The sequence below is a fragment of the Adelges cooleyi genome, unplaced genomic scaffold (assembly GCF_023614345.1).
Source record: "Adelges cooleyi isolate 19-005CV unplaced genomic scaffold, UGA_ACOO_1.1 ACOO_flye_CR_arks_rails_tigmint_CR_PRNA_108, whole genome shotgun sequence".
Taxonomy (NCBI): domain Eukaryota; kingdom Metazoa; phylum Arthropoda; class Insecta; order Hemiptera; family Adelgidae; genus Adelges; species Adelges cooleyi.
Window position 1 is genome coordinate 13,888,187 of NW_026095761.1, and position 20,591 is coordinate 13,908,777.

The window sequence follows — 20,591 nt, forward strand, 5'->3', positions numbered from 1 at the left end:
TTTATGTTATTAATAGGACCCTTTAAAAAATAATCGTAAAAACGTCTTAATGGCAAACGAATTGGTCATGGAAAAAAAATGTTGATACCGTTAAAAAGAGCAACTAGGTTTTCTGGTCGGTATTTTTAGAATACTTCAATTTCAGCAATAAATGCAAGCAATTAAAATAATAAAGAGACATTTTATAATTAGTGCTCGATATTTTTATACATGGAAAACAAATTGTTCTGAGATTATTATTATTGAGCCAATAACAGAAAATAACATACGCAGCTATATTTAGATGAAAACATTTCTTAAATAGCTGTCAAGGATGTTGAGATAGTCCTAAAAATAATTTAACTAACTATAAAAAAAAGGATTCCTAATTACTGTACTAATGTCCCTACACCTAACTCCTTATTAAACAGGGTGTATGTCGTCCTCTCAATATATGCCTGCTTGGTAATATTGTCTCATGCTGATACTTGTATAAATAAAGAACTTTGACTACGGCAGTACATTTAATATGACCCTGCAGTAATAACATTGGTTATGGATATTTTAGCTTTGATGTTGACATCGTGAGGGGTCTTGTAAGTATTAGTTTTCTCATAATATATGTATTGCTCGAATCTAAAAGGTAAAATGACCTTTTAGGTTTATAAGGCTCTGTGTTTTTTCTATTTATAAAACTCTTAATATATACTTTTTTCAATTTTTGTGTTTTTTTTTTTGGATTCAATAACAAGCATATACAGTGTGATCATTTTATCGTTGTATTCGACAAAGAGCTGTTCTAATCATTGAAATGTTGTACACAGAATTCGACGGGAAATATTGAAAAATTATTTATATTTTAATGACAGACACAGCATCCAAGGGCGAACCCGGACTTTACCCTCGACAGAGCTAGGCGCTGGTGGTGAAGGGTAGTCTGTATCCCCCCCCCCCCAGTGCAATGGTACCAGATAGGAGATACTATGTGTTATATTGTAGTTGAACGATTATTCAAATGACACACGCAGGTCATTATCGCTCGAAGGGCTTTGGAGTTAAACTACGGGCCGATGATTATTATACACACAAATGCGGCAGACTAATTCATGACCGATTATCGCACCAGCAGAATTTCCTGCTAGCGACCTCAATCGCTGTTGTCCATAATAGATAATAATAATAATAATAATACCATTATGGTTAGTGCAGCGTGTATTTTGATTACACTCACAAGAATTAACAGAGCACTGCTTAAGGGTGACCCGTACATAATCGCAATCAATCCAATTGGCAAACACTCGCAATTTGATTTTGACGCTGTCACACGTATGTCAGATAAATGTATGTACCTATTTAGTTTAGTTGAAAATGATTTCACCAACAAGATGGGGGGTTAATTTTCGAATTATCTCTAAAGTTGTGTACCTATAGTTTATTATTGCTTTCTGTCTATAGCGGTCAATAGCTAGTTGTACACTCGATCTCATATGAACAGCGGAAATGAGTAGAAATCGAAACGGTTCGCAGGTTTAAAGCGGACGGAAGATATTGATACTTATTGTTAAAGTTAAATTCCAAAAGAACGCATCTTCCGTCTTGTGTGTGGGCTTTTATGAAAGAAATCGTCGGTCATAAAATCCCAATTGGCCGCATACAATTTCACAGCCATAAAGTTTTCCGTCTGCTAAAGGCAACACGGGGGTAAGGGATGATCATCGTACAACCATATTACCGGTCGACGCATATAATATATATATAAATATAACCGTCTTTGGGGTGGTTTGTTTTAATGTACATGGGAACGTACAATATTTATCCTATACACTGTCGTCCCGTCGTCAACTGTATTAATAATCCCACAGGAGGATTGAATTATACCAATAGTAAATCTTCACAACGGTCAAACACCCACGACCAGTGTCTTTGTTGCAAAACCATTGTGTGCGGTGTTCCCATTTCGTAATATCATTATAATCATTACTCGGTGCGACGGTTGCTCGTGTTTTTCCCAGGACGTTAAAATACATACAACAGACAACAGACAACAGATATAGTATACACAATACCGGAACTTACTCCTACGCATTTATAGTGCTGCTACTACTAGTTCATCCCTTCGGGCAAACCGGGTGTGTGAAGATTCTTCCCCATTGTTCGCCGCCGCCGCCGGCCGGTCTCCGGATATTTCCGGTTTTCGCCCCCGCGCTATTTAACTTGTCCGGCACAATTGTAAGTAGAGGTCTAATATGTTATTATTATATTATACAATATCTTCTAGGCGGGATGTGTATGTGTGTGTGTCCAGTGTGTGGTGTTGCATAGGACGATAGACAATAATTTGCATTTTCTGTGTTCGTCCCCCCAACAGACACAATAAGACAGAGGGGGTCGAACTATATTTCTCTACGTCCGGCAGAGAAACTGAATACCGGTTCCCCGACCGTTGGCCTATAATTTTTTAATGGATACACATAAAAATTCTACAGCAACAGCTATTATCATTTTCAGCCAGTCAAACTAATACGAGGAAAAAATCAAATTTTAATAAACATTATTACTTATCGTAAAGTCTGAAGTTTAGGGCAACGTTAGCTATACTCAAAACCGACTAGACAATAATCTACCTATCCTAAGTGGATGTATAATGTGTGCAAAGATAACACACAATTGTCAAATTGACCATGTGTAACCCACAGGCCAGATTCGCTTGAAAACAACAATTAAACATGTCTAATGTAACATCATAAGTAATGCGACATACTTGCAAATAAACAAAATAACACTTTACACTAACGAGTAGACATAAAAATAATAACATGTTTTACTAGAAAATTATTGCGATAATTGTAGAATTTAAGAAAAAATAAGATTTTCTAGTACAATTATTATTGTGTTTTATTATTCGTTGCTGGAAAGCAATAGTTTTTGTGTACATGCGTTTTTTTTTTAATAAAAGCGTCGTTGAAAAGTTTGGGAAAGGTACACTTAGGAAGTGTATGTGTACAGTATGAGTACAATGTATACACCATACATGTATTATAACAAGTATAATATGTATATTAAAAAATAATATAATGTGTATTCCGTATAAAATATTATTAAAGTTACTGCCAAGCTAAGAAGGTGTATAGGATTAGATTGCAACAATGTATTTTTGCGTTTGTCCTTTATGCATTGTACCTACTTTGTTCGTGTCTGAAACAGTTTGTTCATTTGTGTTATATTATTATATACAATAAACATTCGGTTGCATTCAATGCATTTCAGTGTGCGAGTTCACGTTCCCTTCTCCGTGTCTTAAATCGAGACAACCAGACACACTCTAAGAAACTATATATGTATAGGCTATGTTAGAATGAGATTTTTTAAACATACTACAAACTCTTAATTTAAAATATGTATATATTCTACATGACAAACAAACGATATTGAATTTTAGGCTATCATTTGATGGTGGCTAACGTCTTAAGAACGGTCGAATAAGCTGTAACTTAGTACTAATATTTATATATATGTGTGTTTTATTCGGCGACACACGTTGAAAGGAAAAAAATGAAAATTGTCGTTGGCATTGTCAATGCGATGCGTGTAGATGATGTTTTCACAATTAAATCAGACACACACGGTGTCGGTATAGAGTATTTCCGACCTGGCTGAATGAGTAGACGAGACAAATTTAGTATACTTACGTCATACATATACATGTGTTGCCGTTATTATTATTATAATGTTTGTCAAACGCATTTCCGTTTTATACACATATATCGAACTCTCGGTATATATGCGTGCGTGTATTTAATTAAAAAGGTAGGGAGGGTAAGTCGAAACGAGGGCAGGGGAAATGTCTCCTCTGTAACATTCGGCCGATTTACAGTGTACAGCTGCTGGTGCTGTTGAGGAGAAGTAGCGGTGGCAGCGGTTGATACCCACAAAGCTCTATTGTTCGGATAGAAATAAATCCACAAGACAAGACGACTGTCAAACGCACGGTTTTAAACACGGTAAACACAACTTAAATAAAACCACCGTACATACACACACTCTGTACAAACATAATTATTAAGACGGTGGCTGATTCGCCATGGTTTCCGTGAAAAGCTCGAGTCATGAGACACGACTAGATTATCGCCGAGCAAACGATTGGAATTATTTGTATAATTGATTTAAGAGAGAACTTTTTGCCCCCAATCGTTCCGTCGTGTGGAGCTTTAAGGTCTGTAAGATTTAACAAAAAAAAAAAAAAAACCGAATCGATTAAGTCTTGATTAATTGTATACGATTTGATTGGATTTGGTAATAACTCAATAACGCAATTAATGCAAAAAACCTAACCTACATGATAATTGATAAAATTGTTAGCTAGCTTAGCTTACTATTGGCCATTCTTGTCATCGATATGCATCATTAATGATTAATTAAAAACAAGTGACATAAAAAAATATTTTAAATTTTTTTATATAATAAATAAGTTGTACGAACCAAATCCATGTGTTTAGCTTAAAAAGGATAATGGAATTACAAAAAACTATGGAATAAATATGTGATTATAATAAAAATATGGAATTTAATTAGAGATTTACAAAATGTACAGTGTAAAAAGTGGATGAGCTTAAAATGTAAAGCGTTGTATATTTCAGCATATATTTTTTACATTATTGGAAAAAAAAAATGATTTTAAATATTTTTTATTACAAAATGTGTAGAATACAAATTTTATAAAAAAAACCAACGACAATACATTGTTATTTGTTCCGTTATGGAAAAAAAAATGAAAACTTTACCTCCGCCGAAATAATGAATATTCGCAATGTAATGAAATATGTGTATAATTAATTACTACAGAAAACAAAAGCTGTTTTAACAACCGTGCGCATAACTCAATAATAAAGTTTGAACAAGTCAGCAACAATGTAAAAGCGATATTGGAATTTCCACAGATATTAAACGCACGTGCAACCTGTAGGCTAGGCGTCGGATATAGTCGGGGCGAGCAAAAAGCAGAGGAGTAAGATTAATTTCCGGTGTGTACTTAAAAATCCAAAGAATTGACCAAGTAGCAATAAGAGATATGGAGGGAGTAGAACAGAGCGCAAAAGCAAACCAATTCCATCACAGCTGATTTCCAGCAATTGGCTCCTTATTTGTCGGTACAATCACGGATTAAATAAAACCAGAATTATTTTCTTTTTAATTTTTCGGTCACACTGACCTGAAGTTATTTAGGTTTGTTGCTTACATTTTTTTAGAGTGCACTATCTGGTTTTATTTAATAATCTGTGGCCCTATACAGTATGAGATGAACAGCTAGGACTTGGCTCACTAACAGAGAGAGAGAGAGAGAGAAAATAGACAATTCTAAATAGATTTATGGGTTTTTCCCAGAAAGTATATATCAAAACATTATGAAAACTGTAATTAACTCAAGTTGTACGCCAAAAATTTCAACAAAAAAAAAAGGGAAAAGAGATTTTACCTGCTCGTCGTTGGGCCGTGGAAATCATTATGACTGTGACGCTTTTCTCGTCTAATGTATGTAGTGTGAAAAACTATCGCATCGGCCCCAATCAGTTAAATCCGAACAAGAGGGTAGTAGTAGTAGTTGTGATATGGCAAAGGGGTCACGCGCGCGTGGGGTGGCTGTGGGTGGACGGGGTGGTGGACGGGGGTGGTGCTTTGTACTTGCGAGCGTACCATTTATAGGGTCGGTTGAAGAACGACGCTGTCATGCATATTCGTCAAACGCACCTGAGAAATAATGTCCCCTTTTGCGCCTCTTTCATCCCCTCACCCCAACCCCACCACCACCCTTAGCATTAGCGCCCTGCGCTCGCTCCTAATGTGACACACGTCAGACGTTTGGTGTCAATTTATTTTCTCCACGACGACGACGACACGCATATTTTGATAATAATAATTATTATTGTCGCCCCGTTATTAATGTTGGTAAATGTACCCCCCCCCCACCACCACCACCACCCCACCCTCTTTCGAGGGTCGTTTTCTAACGGTCGGTTCTCACATGGCAAGCCGATGATATTATCTAGACAAACGTCTTGTGTACCACCTATATTATATGTACTTAGTATCGGTTAGTTGTTTTTGTAAAGTTGCCGTTTCTATATAATATTCTTCCACTGCAAGTTAATATTGTATAGAAGACATATAGGTACGCTTATAAGCCCCTCTTCGGTTGTATATTAACGACAAACATTGTAATAATCTTTTTATTAAATAAATAATACCGGCGGATAAGTAGCTTATATACGGTTGTTTGAAGTAGAACGTATGAAATTGAACCCTCGCCCCCGTGCCGGAAGTTGGTGTATAATAGTATATAAGTAGTACTCGTAAAGCGTTCTCAATAACGAGATAAACTTTTGTTTATAACCAATTGTTAGTAACGAGACGAAAATCTAAGTAGAGAAAAAACAAAATGTTTTCTCGTAACGTTTACAGTTCTCTACTTCACATTAAATATATATATATATACTCTTTTCAATCAACTGCGGAATAAGATATATTTTTATAAGTACCCGTACAAGAGTACATATACTTATTTGATCCCTAGACGTTACCGTGCAATCATCTAATCTGTATATATATATATATATATGTAATGATAAATTAAATACAACCGTCGATGGTTTATTCATAACCGAATTGGTACACATTATAATTATTACATTTAAGCGCCATTACTGAAGTCATTTGTGGTCCTAGTCCAAGAAATGTAACTTGCCAGCAAAAGTAGGAGCGCCCAATGATGTCTGGAGACGAAACCGCCCTTGGTCGTGGGTACAAATGGTTATTTTCAAACGGGCGCACATACCTCACAACTTAAATGTATATATATTGTGTGCTGCCATAGTGCGATGGCGAGGCGGTGGATTGTCAGCTATTTGAGTGCTACACAGAGTACAGTCGAGAGCCAGAATAGTGCATCACAACAAGATAAATAATAACGTACCCCATAGATAGCAGAGTGTAGGTGTACACATAGTGCGAGGGTGAAATAAATACATATATACTGTGTGTATTACGAAATTCTGCAATTCCACGATAACCGGATGATAAATTAACGTTAAAAAATAAAAAAAAAGCACGTTGCGCGGATTGTTGCATTTCGCGTTGGGGATGGGGGAGGGGGTGCTAAAGTGCGAGGGGTTGGACTTTGGTAGACATTAGCCGGTAGAAAACTGGTGGAGGGTTTCACATAAATTTCGCTTTTTTAACGACTAGCAAAAAAAAATGTGCGAAGCACTTTTCCCACGCGAGAATATGGTGAAAAAAAACCACCGACGTTGCTTGATGATGTGAAGGGTTGTGTTTTTTTTCCGTCTTGACGACGTTCAAGAAAAAGAGAGTAAATTTCGAAAAGTGGTAAAACAAAATGCTTGGGAGATAACAAAAAAAAAAAAATCCGCAGATCCACGCGAACGTACCGTACGAAAAATAATAACGGTCGGTAACTTGATGTTGAGAGAGAAAAATATTATAGAGGAAGAAACAAAAAAAAAAAAAACGTCATGTTAAGCTGTGCATAGAAATAAATAAACTTTGGGTACCGCGATGGCGGCGAAGTTACTCGCTGTAGATAACCTTATATATTATATATAGCGTTAATTCGAGGTACCGAAAGTAAGTTTGGCCCAAATTTATGGCGCCAAGTTAAATCGTAACTTACATTTTATTGTGTGCTCCTCCTCTCTGATCCTCCCCCCCTCCGACGATTTAATATATATATACATATTCTAAGTACCTATGTATATGGCTATCTCTTTACAAAAACTTTTGCATTCAAACCAATAACGGGCGAAAACTGTCTGTTCGGTGTAGCAAATTTGAATATTGTCAGTTTGTTGGCCGTTATTAAAACTGATTTGTGCTGTTTAAACTTGAAAATCAAATCAATGCGTTACTGTTGGTGTACTGTACAATGTGACTTGTATACAAACAAATAATATATCTAGCAATTTTTTTACTAGATAAAATTCCGGTTATTTTTGTTCTTTGAAGCGATTTAAATAAAAAAACTATTTCGTTTGTGCGTGAAACGCATTCGACTTACAATAGCAAATAGATGGTGTGTATGGCTATGGCGATGTATGTATATTATGTATATATAGAAAGGTCAATAACGTTGTTTATAGCTGTTCACATAAAAAAATTTGGTAAAAGGGCCAACTATTATGTAAATTCGGTCTTTTATGTGTGTGTTTGTCACCCCGCCGGATCGGTAAAATTGATTTCTTTGCAATATTTCCACTATAGGTAGGAACCTACATAATATTATTATATGTCTGAACCAATTCACGCGAGGCTATGGTAATAAAGCAAAGCTAAAAAACACTCCAGTTTTTTTTTTATTTATTTGTTTTCGATATAAACGCAATTGCTTTTGACCGGGTTTGTAAACTTCAAATGTCTTTTGGTAAACATAAAAAATATCACATTGCTACAAAGAAGAGGCATTTGAATTTCCGCCTGTTCCATATTGATTGAACGATTGAACGATAATCGAAACGGGTAAAGTTTTAAAAAAAAAATTATAAAAGTAAAAAGAAATATTTTTGTTTGGTTTTTTTTTTGTTTTTTACCTGTTGGCTATTCCAATTTTTCAGGTTAGACATTTTTTGAGCATTCGATGCGGCTATTTGCAGTCGGGTCTGTTGCATAATTTGTTGGATTAGGTCTAGCTGTTGTTTGGTAAAACTGTCCTCCGTCTCGGCTGTGCTCTGTGATCTTGTGCGACCACCCTATGACGATAAAAAATACACTAAGATTTAGTAATACGAATACAAGACGTGCATTACTAGTCCACGTAAATTATTCTTTATTCAATCAAATCACATTATCGTTTATTCAATTATAGTTTTTTTTTGTAAGCTGGTTATGTTTTGCTGACAAAAAAAGTTTTTTATTTGGTTTTTGTCGTTTAAACGCATTGATGATGGTAAATACAAGTATAAAGGATTTTTGCTGTAAATAAAGTAAGTAATATTTGTTGTACGATTGCATTTGGACGCATATCAGGTATAGTTTCGTCAAAATCCAACAAAAATAGCTTTTTTAATGGTTTTAAACATTTTTATTTATGCAATCTATTAGAACAATAAGCATAATGTAGATGTAATATTTACAAAGCGACGGTTGACAGAGTGAAGAGGAACTTGGACAGAGTTTCAGGTTCAGAATGTCTTTACAGAATCGGACCATCCTAAGTAGTCGAAATTTCGTCTAGCTTTTTGGTCTAAAATAAATCAAAATGGCTTTTATTCGGAGAAAAAATTATTTAAATTAAAAAAAAATCCCCTTCGTATGACAATTGACACGGTCGGAATTTATTAAAACCGTTTTTTTTCTTCCTAAACATTGCCAATTAAAAACTGCTTACATAAACAGACCGCATGCAATTTGTAATAACTATAATTTTTTGCCGTTTAAAGGTTTCATTGCCGCTGTCGCAGCAGCAGTGTTTTCAAGATGCTAGCCAGTTTAGAGCTAAGATATGCTTTTAGTTTGAAACAACCAGAGAAGATACATATGTTTGCCCTCGTTTAACCGTACCTACACTTTATACACGAGACAAGAACACGTGCGTATATTATAATTATGTGTTCTGGCACACGGTTTGATGCACACGCTTTACTCCGGCTGAGTATCGCCGTGTTAAGTCATCTCTTGTCTGCCTATCCTTTGTTACCATATATATATATATATATCTATTTTATCCCCAACAGGGTGCCTCTGGGTAGTAATAGTCGTCGTTTGACCGAGATCCAATGACGGGAAAGCAACCGGGCGTGTGGGACCGACGACGTCGAACTTAGGTTTCATTTCGTGACACTCGGCTCGGAAGTAATTCGAACTTATTACCTACTGAACGTCAGGCGTTATTTCTCCATTGTCTGGGCGCGTCCAGGACAAGACAGAAGGGTAGGGTATAACCGTGAATTTGCGCACATTTGTAAAGAGAAAGAGCAAGCTTTTCTACAGGGTTACCGCTAATCGAATATTCTCGGTTTCCGGTAAAGTAATACAAAATCATAGTCCAATGTACCCCCCCCCCCCGGAGCAAGTCTTCCTTACCTCTTTAGACGTACCTCTTTTTCAATATTAAACAAACGTTTAATTAAAGTCAAGTCTACATAGATGCGGCCTTTGTTCGTAAACTAATCAACGGGTTCGCCCCGTCTTTTAATTCTAGAGCTGACCCTTGCTCTTCTACGCTCGCTGGTTATGCTATAATTGCCTATTAAAATAGTTCATTGCCTAAGTACCGCGCAATGAGCGTTACTCTAAATTTGATTGTTTCCATGATAAACGCAGTCTTTTTTTTTGTTTCCCCAGTACATATACACTACATAATATGAAACTTAAGTACAAAAAAAAAATAGCGCTAGGTGTACCCTATATATTATGCACAGAGGTACGGCCAGGCACCGGACACTGATAACAATTAACGCGGGGAAGATACTTATCACACAAAAACGGAGGCGACCATCTTCTTAATTCTACAACACTATAATGCATAGATATTTAGGCATATAATAAACTAGATTACCAAGTGTAAATGCCGCCAATAGAGATAATTGAAGTTACCATTTTCGCCATCTCTGTGGGAATTAGAACCTTATCACGTGTTTGTAACTGTTTATAACAATTATAAATTCCGTTGATAACGTAGAGTCACATGTACATAATATATAAAACATGTTATTTTATCATAGTAAATAAAAACATGGATAGGACATTTCCAATTGAGGCCGTTTGTTTACAGTACTGCATGGTATCTTATTTAGATTATAAATAAAAATAAAGTGAATTCGTATCAATTTCGGCCTCAATTTCGTACACTTTATCAACCATGTATTTTATACACACATAAATGCCACAAAAATGCGGACGTCGACTTCAATTCTTATCATAAGTTAGAAATCTAGTTTATTATACATATCATATCTGTATCCTGTGTAATAATGTTATATCTATATACAATATTATTATTAGTATGTATAGATGGCCTTCGCTTTTAGCACTACATAGAAAGTGACCCTTGAGCTGCAGCTGTAATGATATGCAAGAGCTGGTTATTTTTTTTATTAAAATTAACAAACGTGTAGCGCTCAATTAAACTGTCGACGTTACGCTAATTACATTATATCATTAATCATCTCACTTGGGTATAACATATCGTGTGTCCTGTGCAATTCGCAGCTATCGCGTTTCTATTAGGTATAATATGATTATAAAATGGCCCAAAGAACCGACGCCGTGACGACACGAGAACCTGTCTATTTTAATTCGTTATCAGCTGCTGCTGCGTGTAAGATCATCCCTTTCATTAGCAGATACCGCCCCGTCGCTTCGTGTCCAAATATAATATGGCACATTAGATTACTTAGAAGTACTTAATATACAGATACCAAGCATCGAGTACAGGAAAAGTAAGGGACCGGATCGCAATGGTAATTTAATATTCCGCAGAAACTTACTGCGATAACAATAATAATGATAATAGGCTTTCCACAGTGTTTGAGACATTTATATACATATATATAAATATAAAATATATCTACTATTGTTATATTTTCTCTTCGGCTTTAATACCTACCCGGATGACATTGTATTATGTATCTAATTTCGCTGGCTGGTCCTATACCGAACCCTTTGTAAGGCGTGTGGGCAGCAGACGACCGGATTCTATTCTATTTTCTTCTCCTCGGACAATAACACTATAATAATTCCCTTGCCGATCGAGCACATTGGCCTCTAAGATGACCTACCTATACCTATATATTTTATTCGCCAGATGCACAAGCGATTACGGTCCCTCGTAATGGTCGTCCGCCTGCGTCTAAGAGCCTGTAAATATATATATTCTCTCCTTGGTCGCCGCCAAATCCATTATATAATACCTATATTCATTCGTTCTTCACGCCCTTCAGGTTTAACTTACACACACACACACACAACTACGGTTAATACCTACCGTGTGGTCTTGTATAAAAAAATTATCCAGTTATTACTACTACCGGTGAAATTAACTCAATTTTTGCTAGAGTTCTACAGATGGAACGGATGGGTCATTCCGAAGCCAGCAGGATCAATGTACACGTGGGTACCGCAGCACACTGGTATTCAGTCAGGACAATAGTAATTTATGGCCTCGCCCGAATCGATAAATTAAGATAAAGCAAACCGTTGAATCGAGTGAACTTCCGAATAAGTCTTATACAGACATTATCTATGCGCCGTGGACCGAATAAATACAAAGTATAGACGTACTATATTTTGTCTTAAAAGAAACGTTCAGTAAATACAAAAGGAAAATATTTAATCTTGAACGCAACGACATGAGGGAAAAATTATATTTTTTAAATAAACAAACACTGCCTCTTTAAGGAAATAATTGAAATAGTCAAAATTTCCCGAGGAGTGGATCAAGTAGAAGCAGTGAAGATTTTAAATGGGCCGATTTTTATCGATATTGCCTATCCTTTGCTCCTTAATAAATAGCGTTTTCGACGATGGCGTTCGGACTGAATTTTCCCAGCATGTAAAAAGTTTTAAAATTTGTTTTTGATTTTTGCTGCGCCAGCTGATCTACCGTGTTCGGTATGCCGGACAACAAGGGTGTCGGGAAGAAACTGCTTATTATGTATGCCCCAGGCGGTTAGGTGGATAGGTTAGGTTAGGCAATTATCTGTTTTCCGTTTAGAGGAATCACTTATGCACCCTATTCGGTACCGGTGTATGTAAGTATGCATACGTGATGCGCCGGACACCACAAGACCTTAAGTGTCGTCCATCTGTGTTATACCTTCGTTACGTATACAGGGTGAACCACTCGATATCTCACCGGGTTTAATTCATAATTTAATTTTTTTCCACACAATGAAGTAAAAGTATTTTTCTGTTAAGTGATCTCAATTTTCCACAATTTTATGCGTAATATATCTAACTCTAAAATAATACTACACTCCACCTTTTCTCCTACTCCAATATGACTTCACAAACAGTTATCCACAACTATAGTTACCGGCCATAAGGGGAGCTAAGGAAGTTCTGATCTTTGATAAAAAACTCTGAAAACTCCCTTAGAATTCCAGTAAAAATGATAAATCTTACTTTTTTCAGAGCCTGAACAAATTCAGAAGGATTTGAACTTCCTCAGGTCCCTCTATAGTTGTGCAAATGCTATTGAATTACTTTCGGCCATCCGAATTAAAGTGAAAAATAACACAAAACAACAAAAAAAAAAACTAGAGTATCCACACTACAAGCGGATACATAGACACATGTACATAATATGTCTTTACATACAAGTATAGGACCCTGGAACTTTTTGGTACTTTTCTTATCTCATATCTCTATCCTCTTATCTTTTATCTCTCTAATCTAGTGTCACTAATATATTACCTCTAATCTAGTATATCTCATATCTTATATCTAATCTATTATCTCTATTTATATCTCTAATCTAGTGTCCTTAATATATCTAATACATTCTTTATTTTTATCTATGAACTAGTGTCCCTACTTCAAGTCAAGTTGTGTATACAATAAACGCACTCGAGGATAGTGTTTAAAAAACACGTCTCGATCAAAAATATTAAATAATTGTACTCGAAGTAAGTTCACGTGTCGTCGCCGGGTATATAAAACTCGGAGTTAGTTGAAAACACCAAACCCGTATACAAGTTACTAAGATACTAATGTCTCGTCAATTATTAAGACCAAAACGGTTTTTCCGGCAAAGCGCTAAGTGGCGCGTTCTTTGGCAACTTTGGCGACGACCGAGTCCCTTATTTAATATAACCTAACCGATTTGCTCGGTTTCCGTTTTATTTCGCCCGCATAAATAACAACCCTAAAGAAAAAAACAACTTCGTATGGGGGGAAAAAAAAATAGGGCAAAGTTCCAAGTGGAATGGTCATAGAGAGTGAACATAAAAAAAAAAAATGAAGGTTACAGTATATACGGATCCATAAAAAAAAAACCATTAGTAGCGTCACACAAATAGAGAAAAAGAAAAAAAAAACATTAGCCGAGTAAGTTTGTCGTCGCCGTTGTACTTCTTTACAGTTCGGCGGCAATAGGGGCCATCTTTTTGTCTACTTTCCAAGCATATATACATACATAAGTCCTCTGTACTCCGAGACATGGAGACACATTAAGGCCAGTAGTGAGTAGTGCTGGCGATAAAACTGATGGGCGATTCAAGTCCGGGGATTTTGTGTGTTAACTTGGCCCAAAACTTTTGCACATGGACGTGTACGGTTTTTTTTTTCTTTCCGCACAATGTCCACTTTGTATATTATGTCTTAAAAAAATAGGCATGTCGCCATTAATAACGGTTGGAGATAATTCTTTAAAACTTTTGTTGGACTCTGTCATATCTTAAACTTTATACATAACGGTAAAAAAAAAATATGAACAATATGATATTTGATCATATTTACCTCTGGAAAAAGCTAAAGTAACTGTACAAAAAAATACAGAAGAAGACATTTGAATATATAATTGTAATTGGACACGTGTCATGTGATCAACAGTTGCCTTCTCAGTGAAAAACAAATACTTCAATTTTCGTTTTCGTTTATTATGATATTAATTTTTGATACTATATTATGTACACCGCCTTACACTTCAAAGCCTCTTAAAATTCTCGTCACGCACTTAATCGTCCGATGTAAAATGTTTCTCAACAAGTGCTTCCATAAACGAGACACGACGTCAATTATTATTATAATGAACCTTATTGATAATTCATCAAACAACACAGTGTACGGTTTGCTAAGTGTGCTTCGATGCGTGTTATTATCGTTTTACGATGATGGTTTTTTATTTTTTTAAAACGGTTTTTTTAATTTTATGCTCAAAGACAATTTCTTAATAGTTTGTCTTGTTGATCCGTAATCGCCGTGCAGTCTCTTTATCTTTTCTATATAATATAGTACTTTGTTTACACTTTGTGTATGAAGATTTATTTTATAAGAATATAAGAATTTTGATATAACCGGTTTTGTTGTCAATTTCGTCCTATGGCTGTTTTTAAAACTAATAATTACATTTTTCAAATGTTTTGGAGTAGCCACTGATTATGCTAGCCATTAAAGTCATTGATTATTATGGCTAATTTTGAAATAAACATAGTCAGACGGATGATTTTGAAACCAACCACAATTTTTCCACTATCGGTTTACATCAGTTATAACCTTGTTTGATGTTCAATATTTTTACAAACCGTGTAATACGGTGTGACCATTTAGGAAGTGCGAAAAGTTTACATTTCATGCAGATACGTATATCAATACATGGATATGTCCAGCAATCTAGTATCTCTAATATATTATCTCTTATCCACTATCTCTATTAACTCACCTCCATAAGCCTCCTCCATACTACTCCTTCATAGTCTCAACATGATCCTCTTTCATAATTCTTCATAATCCTTCTATACTCTTCCATAATTTCTTAATACTCCTTCATACTCCTCCATACTCCTCCACCATACTTCTTCATAATCCCTCCATAATCCCTCCATGATCCTTCTCCATAATCCATAACAACATCAGCACTGTGACACAAAACGTGATGGACAAATTTTCAGAATGACCCTCAGCCATAAGATAGATATCCATGTCAAAAACCTACCGTTTTGAAAAATTAGTCATAAAATAAATGCAAAACCGAAAAAATGTAGAGAATGCCAAGTCAGTTGCGCACTTTACGAATTTCACCGCTATTTTTGCTACTTTTTTTTTGTAAACACAAGTAATCAAGTTCTCAGAAGCAAATTCTAAACTTACCTTGCTAGACGTCGTCGGTGGGCTGTTGGACAGCGGCTCGGTGCTTAACAGCTTTTGCAGTTGGCTCGGCGAGTCCTGTGCCTGTGACTGCGGCGGTGGCAGCGGCGGTTGCGGTGGCTGTGGTTGTTTTTGCTGCACCGTGGTGGTGGACACCGTGCTGCTGGCGGACGCCGTGGTCGTGGTCGTGGTCGTGGTGGACGTCGGCGGGGACGCCAAAGGAGCCGGGGCGTATTGGATGCACCCCGAACCGGTGGACGAGGACGGCGACGCGGGCGGCGAGCCTTGGTTGGGCGGCGACGGTTGATGGTGATGATGGTGATGATGGTTCTCTGTGTGCCGGCGTAGGGACCTCGCGTCGCAGTACGACTTACCGCAACCAACCGCTTTGCATTCGAACGGCTTTTTGTGTCTGTGCGTCAGCATGTGTCCGTTTCTGTAAGCAAGTAAAACAAAACAAACAAACCCAGATCAATTATAAATTAACATAGCAAGGTGGGGGGGGGAGGGTGTTAATTTCAAAGTGATTCAATCACTTTCAAACGCTTCGATGCGAATCTGTATAAGCCAAGTACAGTCTGAATCAGTAGAGTGTAAATAAAGTGTATAAAGTAAGTGCAGTGCAATCCAAGTACAGTGTGAACTAGTACTGTCGAAATTAGTAAAGTTTAAACGAGTATATAGTACAAATCAAGTACACCATGTCTAAACCAAGACCAGTGTAAAGAATTACCGAAATGGAGTTTAGTGTACACAGATTGGCTGCGAAGCGTTTGAAAGTGATTAAATCAATAAATAAAAAACGACGATGTAGAATATGTACTACTCGATTCCAAAGAAGACGATGGGCGGACGATGAGTAAAACAACATTCTGACGGAATATCTCTACACTATCTTTTTATATAGAATAAATTATTACGCCCTAATAGCAGTGTTATTGCGAAATTCGCTCAAAGGGCAAACACAATTGTAAGTATTATTATTTTTTGTAGAATATTATCGGAAGAAACAAAATGTCCGTTCATCCGTATCGCGGCTGAAAAACAAAGTAATTGTTTTATTCTCTTCTCGTTGTTGTTTGCTTTCCGTACCCAAACATCCGAACACAGCAGCACTACACGGACTCTGGTGTTTTTTTTTGTTGTTTTTTTTCATTATTATTACTTTCCCTCCGTACCCACATATATAATTTGAAACGGCGGGATTTTCAGTGCTTATTATATACATTGCACACGAGCAACGGTCGGAAACGCTAACGACTATTGTATTCAAAGAACAATCCCCGGATAAAGTTTCTGCGGACAAGCCAGAAAGGCACAGAGGAGAAGGGCCGAGCCGTGTGTACATATAGTATAGTGATAGGCGTGGCGCTAATAGATTTATGGCCGTGTGTATTTCCAACATGGAAATTATTGCACCGGATTCTCTCTCCGGACAGGGGAAATTTAGTATTTACCCCCGTCAGTAGTACGCTCTGTGTGTGTACACCGTTCTTATCCCGTTGGTCGAGTCGAAGAACGTTTTGCTGGAGAAAATAAAAAACAACGAGCGAGGAAAACCCCCCCGAAAAAAAAAACTAAACTAAATCATTGACAATTGATGGGGTCGCGCAGCCGATATAAATCGGGAGAGACCCCGGGAAAACCCCTTCGCATCCCGAGTCTATCCCGGGCCGTCGACCTATCTATCCCGGGCGCTATTGAGAAACCAATTTTCGCCGCTATTTATCTCCAAAGGCAGGCAGGTATTCCAAGACCGATGTCCTACTCTGGGGATTTCGCCGGTTTTCGGGCGATAGGGTTCCTTTTAAAATATTATATCGAGTTAGAGCCCGGCAATTGTTATTCGCGCCCTTCGAGACGGCGGCAATCTCGCAATTTCATATTTTTCTGCAGTCGTTCGCCCGTCGAATAACGCCCACACAACGTTAGGTCAGGTAAATTGGGTTATATACATTATATATATATTTTTTTTATATTTCTACGCGTTATCTGGCTTTTTTTGTCGACAACATTTCGTTCAATTCGAACCGCTGTAACGTGAAATTAGAGTTCAAGCTTTTGTATTTTGCCCGTACCATACTGGACGTGGAATAGCACATGTTGGGGCTCAGATGGACTTGTTTTAAATTCAATGTCTTAAATGTGAATGTCTTAAAACTATCACGGATTGAACTCTTAGCTTGTTCAGTGTGCTTATTAATAAAATACTAGATGTTATAGAAGTACACTACATTTTATCATTTTAGTTAAGTTAGGAGGTATACATAAATGTGGGCTCATGATTTGCAAGTTTCAAGTAATCATTACAAAAAAAAAAAATACCAATAGTTATTACTGCGATGGTTTTTGTTTCGTTCAATCACTTCCGATAAAGAGATGTTTTTTTATAAAATTCGTCGAAATAATAATTATTGTAATAGGCGATTTGTAATAGTTACAATAGTTGTCTCGTTATTCAATTTCTACAATAGGCTAATTACCTTTGAATAAATGAAAAACTATTTATTTTGTTTACAGGATAACTTAGTGACATCTCAAATAGTCAACCTCAAAGCATAAACATATTTAACAATAATTTACGGTTGTGGTCGTATCGTTTGGAATATTGCCCGACTACTTTTTAAAAGTTTCTGCACCACTTATGTAAACATTGAGGCAAAAGTTAAATATTTATTTTAAACGTTTAAAAACTCTTATCTACCCCCTTCTCGCCTCCAGCATCCAGCTGGACCATCTTTTAACTCTAATCTCTTACCTCACCTTCATCATCCAGCTGTGTTCCATCTCAGCGTTCAGCTGAACCATATCAACTATAGTTTCTTATCCACCCCCTCCTCCAGCTGGACCATTTCTTAACGTCTAATCTCTAATCTCCTTCCTACTCACCTCCAACATCCAGCTGGACCATTTCCTAACCTTCTAATCTCTTTTCTTTAACCTCCTTCAACCAAATATTTTGTGTCTCCATAACAACAGTTATCCAACTTTATTTTATTATGTACGATACATTTTTTTGTGCAATCTTAAAAATCTGCATTTTTACAGTCCTTATCGACAATTGAATTAGTGCCATCGTTTAGCAGATTTGCACGCCTCGGACGTTATTCGATTTGCTCAGGACTTTTTTTTCCCAAGACGTACAAACGTAACAATTATTTAAACGAATCAAAAAACTACGAGTGTTTGCAGAAACGTTTTTTTTCTTTATTATTATTATTTGTACGGGCGTCTTAACGACAACAGCTCTTAAGCGCGCTCTCCTCGGCCCTCTTGCGCATATACAACCGAATAAATCGAAAAAACCGTACATCTTGTATATTGTGTGTATACATAGAGATACAGTGTACGTGAATTACTTCCACGACTCTTCACCGACAATGTCCACCGTTTGCATAGATTATTCACATGGGGCTAAAAAAAAAAAACCGTTTTTCCCGTTTTAGGCGACGACGACACGAGCACGGCATGTGACCGGAATACATTTTCCAATTTAAACAAGAAATAAATAAGAAATACCGCACACCGTTTACATGTACGAGCATAAGAAGAAGACGGCTCGTGTATTTCTTACGGGCAAAATTTATTTCTCGATAAACGCATTTTTTTTATATTATTATTATTATTATTGGTGTCCCCGACGGAAATCCCCTCTCTTTTTAACCCGCCCCGTTCACAAAGTACAACGGTATAATAATTTATACGAAGATATTTTTTTTTTTATAAACAGCTTGTCGGCAAGTATAAAAACGTTTTAACGTAAATAATATATTATCATACGAGCGAACATATATATATAGCGGTACTTAGGCAATATAATGTTTGTGCGGTTATACTTATCCCGAAGGGCTGCTGTGCGTTTTCAATTTCCTACTCCTGGGCGCAGTAATGAAAACCACCGCCGATACTTGTCGATGTAAGTTTAACGTATCCCGGACCCGGAGAGGGGAAGGGACGGGAGAGATGGGAGAAAAAGGTCACAATAAATTGTATATATATATATATATATGGAGGGGAAAAAAAAAGGTTACACGCGAACATAAATTATTGTTAAGGGGCCGTGACCGTTGTGCGGGAAGGGTTGGTATTTTTTTATTTAAAAAAAAATATATATATTATACAAAACGGTATAATTTGAAAATATCGACCGAACGAAAAACATTATTATTATTGCGGTCGGCCAATATTGATAATAATAATATGTGGCAGCAAAGCACGGTAAGTAAAGCAGCAGGTAATAGCAGCAAAGTATGTAGGTACATACACCGTGATGTAGGTGGGTGAACAAAAAAGTATACGATAATAATTATTACAGCCAATCGTTTTTCTTCAAATACAAAAACGGGAAATTTTGTGTAAGTACAAAACAAAAATAATATGTGCACAAAGTTCACTCACAAGTGGTCTTGTCTTTTGAAAGCTTTGCTGCAGACGTTACACACATACTTCCTTTCGTCGCTGTGTGTCAACTTGTGTTTGGCCAGTGCCGACGCGTTCCCGAACACTTTCCCGCAGGTCTGGAAAATACAAAAAAAATTAAACAAATATTTCATTAGTAAAATTAACGAAAATTTGCTTTCCTTGTGCACCTACAACCCCGGTGTAGTTTCAAACGACATTTGTATTTACAAGGGGGGAGGGGTTGTTATGGGGGATAGGACCGCCCCTCTTCACCCCTACAATTGACCGCAGAGTCAAAGATGTGGACAGCCAAGTATATTTATAGCTGAAAACATCACCGTCGACTCCATTGGTGGTTTACATGCGTTAGACAAAGTTTTTTGTCCAAATAAAAAATT

General features: G+C 36.7%; 1 protein-coding gene across 6 annotated transcripts in view; it reads right to left on the reverse strand.

The window, feature by feature from the left end:
• The window catches only part of LOC126847469 (uncharacterized), a 171,100-nt gene that overhangs the window by 22,122 nt on the left and 128,387 nt on the right, over positions 1–20,591 (reverse strand). For 5 of the 6 annotated variants that reach the window (XR_007687070.1, XM_050587721.1, XM_050587723.1 and 2 more), the window contains exons 6-8: positions 20,191–20,309; positions 15,796–16,228; positions 8,577–8,735 (exon numbers count right to left, since the gene is read on the reverse strand). Coding sequence is in view for 5 of the 6 variants with exons in the window: in XM_050587721.1 (XP_050443678.1) it covers positions 8,577–8,735; positions 15,796–16,228; positions 20,191–20,309 (711 nt within the window). In the remaining variant the exon portion in view is untranslated. The remainder of the gene's footprint in view (positions 1–8,576; positions 8,736–15,795; positions 16,229–20,190; positions 20,310–20,591) is intronic. The other variant, XM_050587725.1, reaches the window with a different exon arrangement.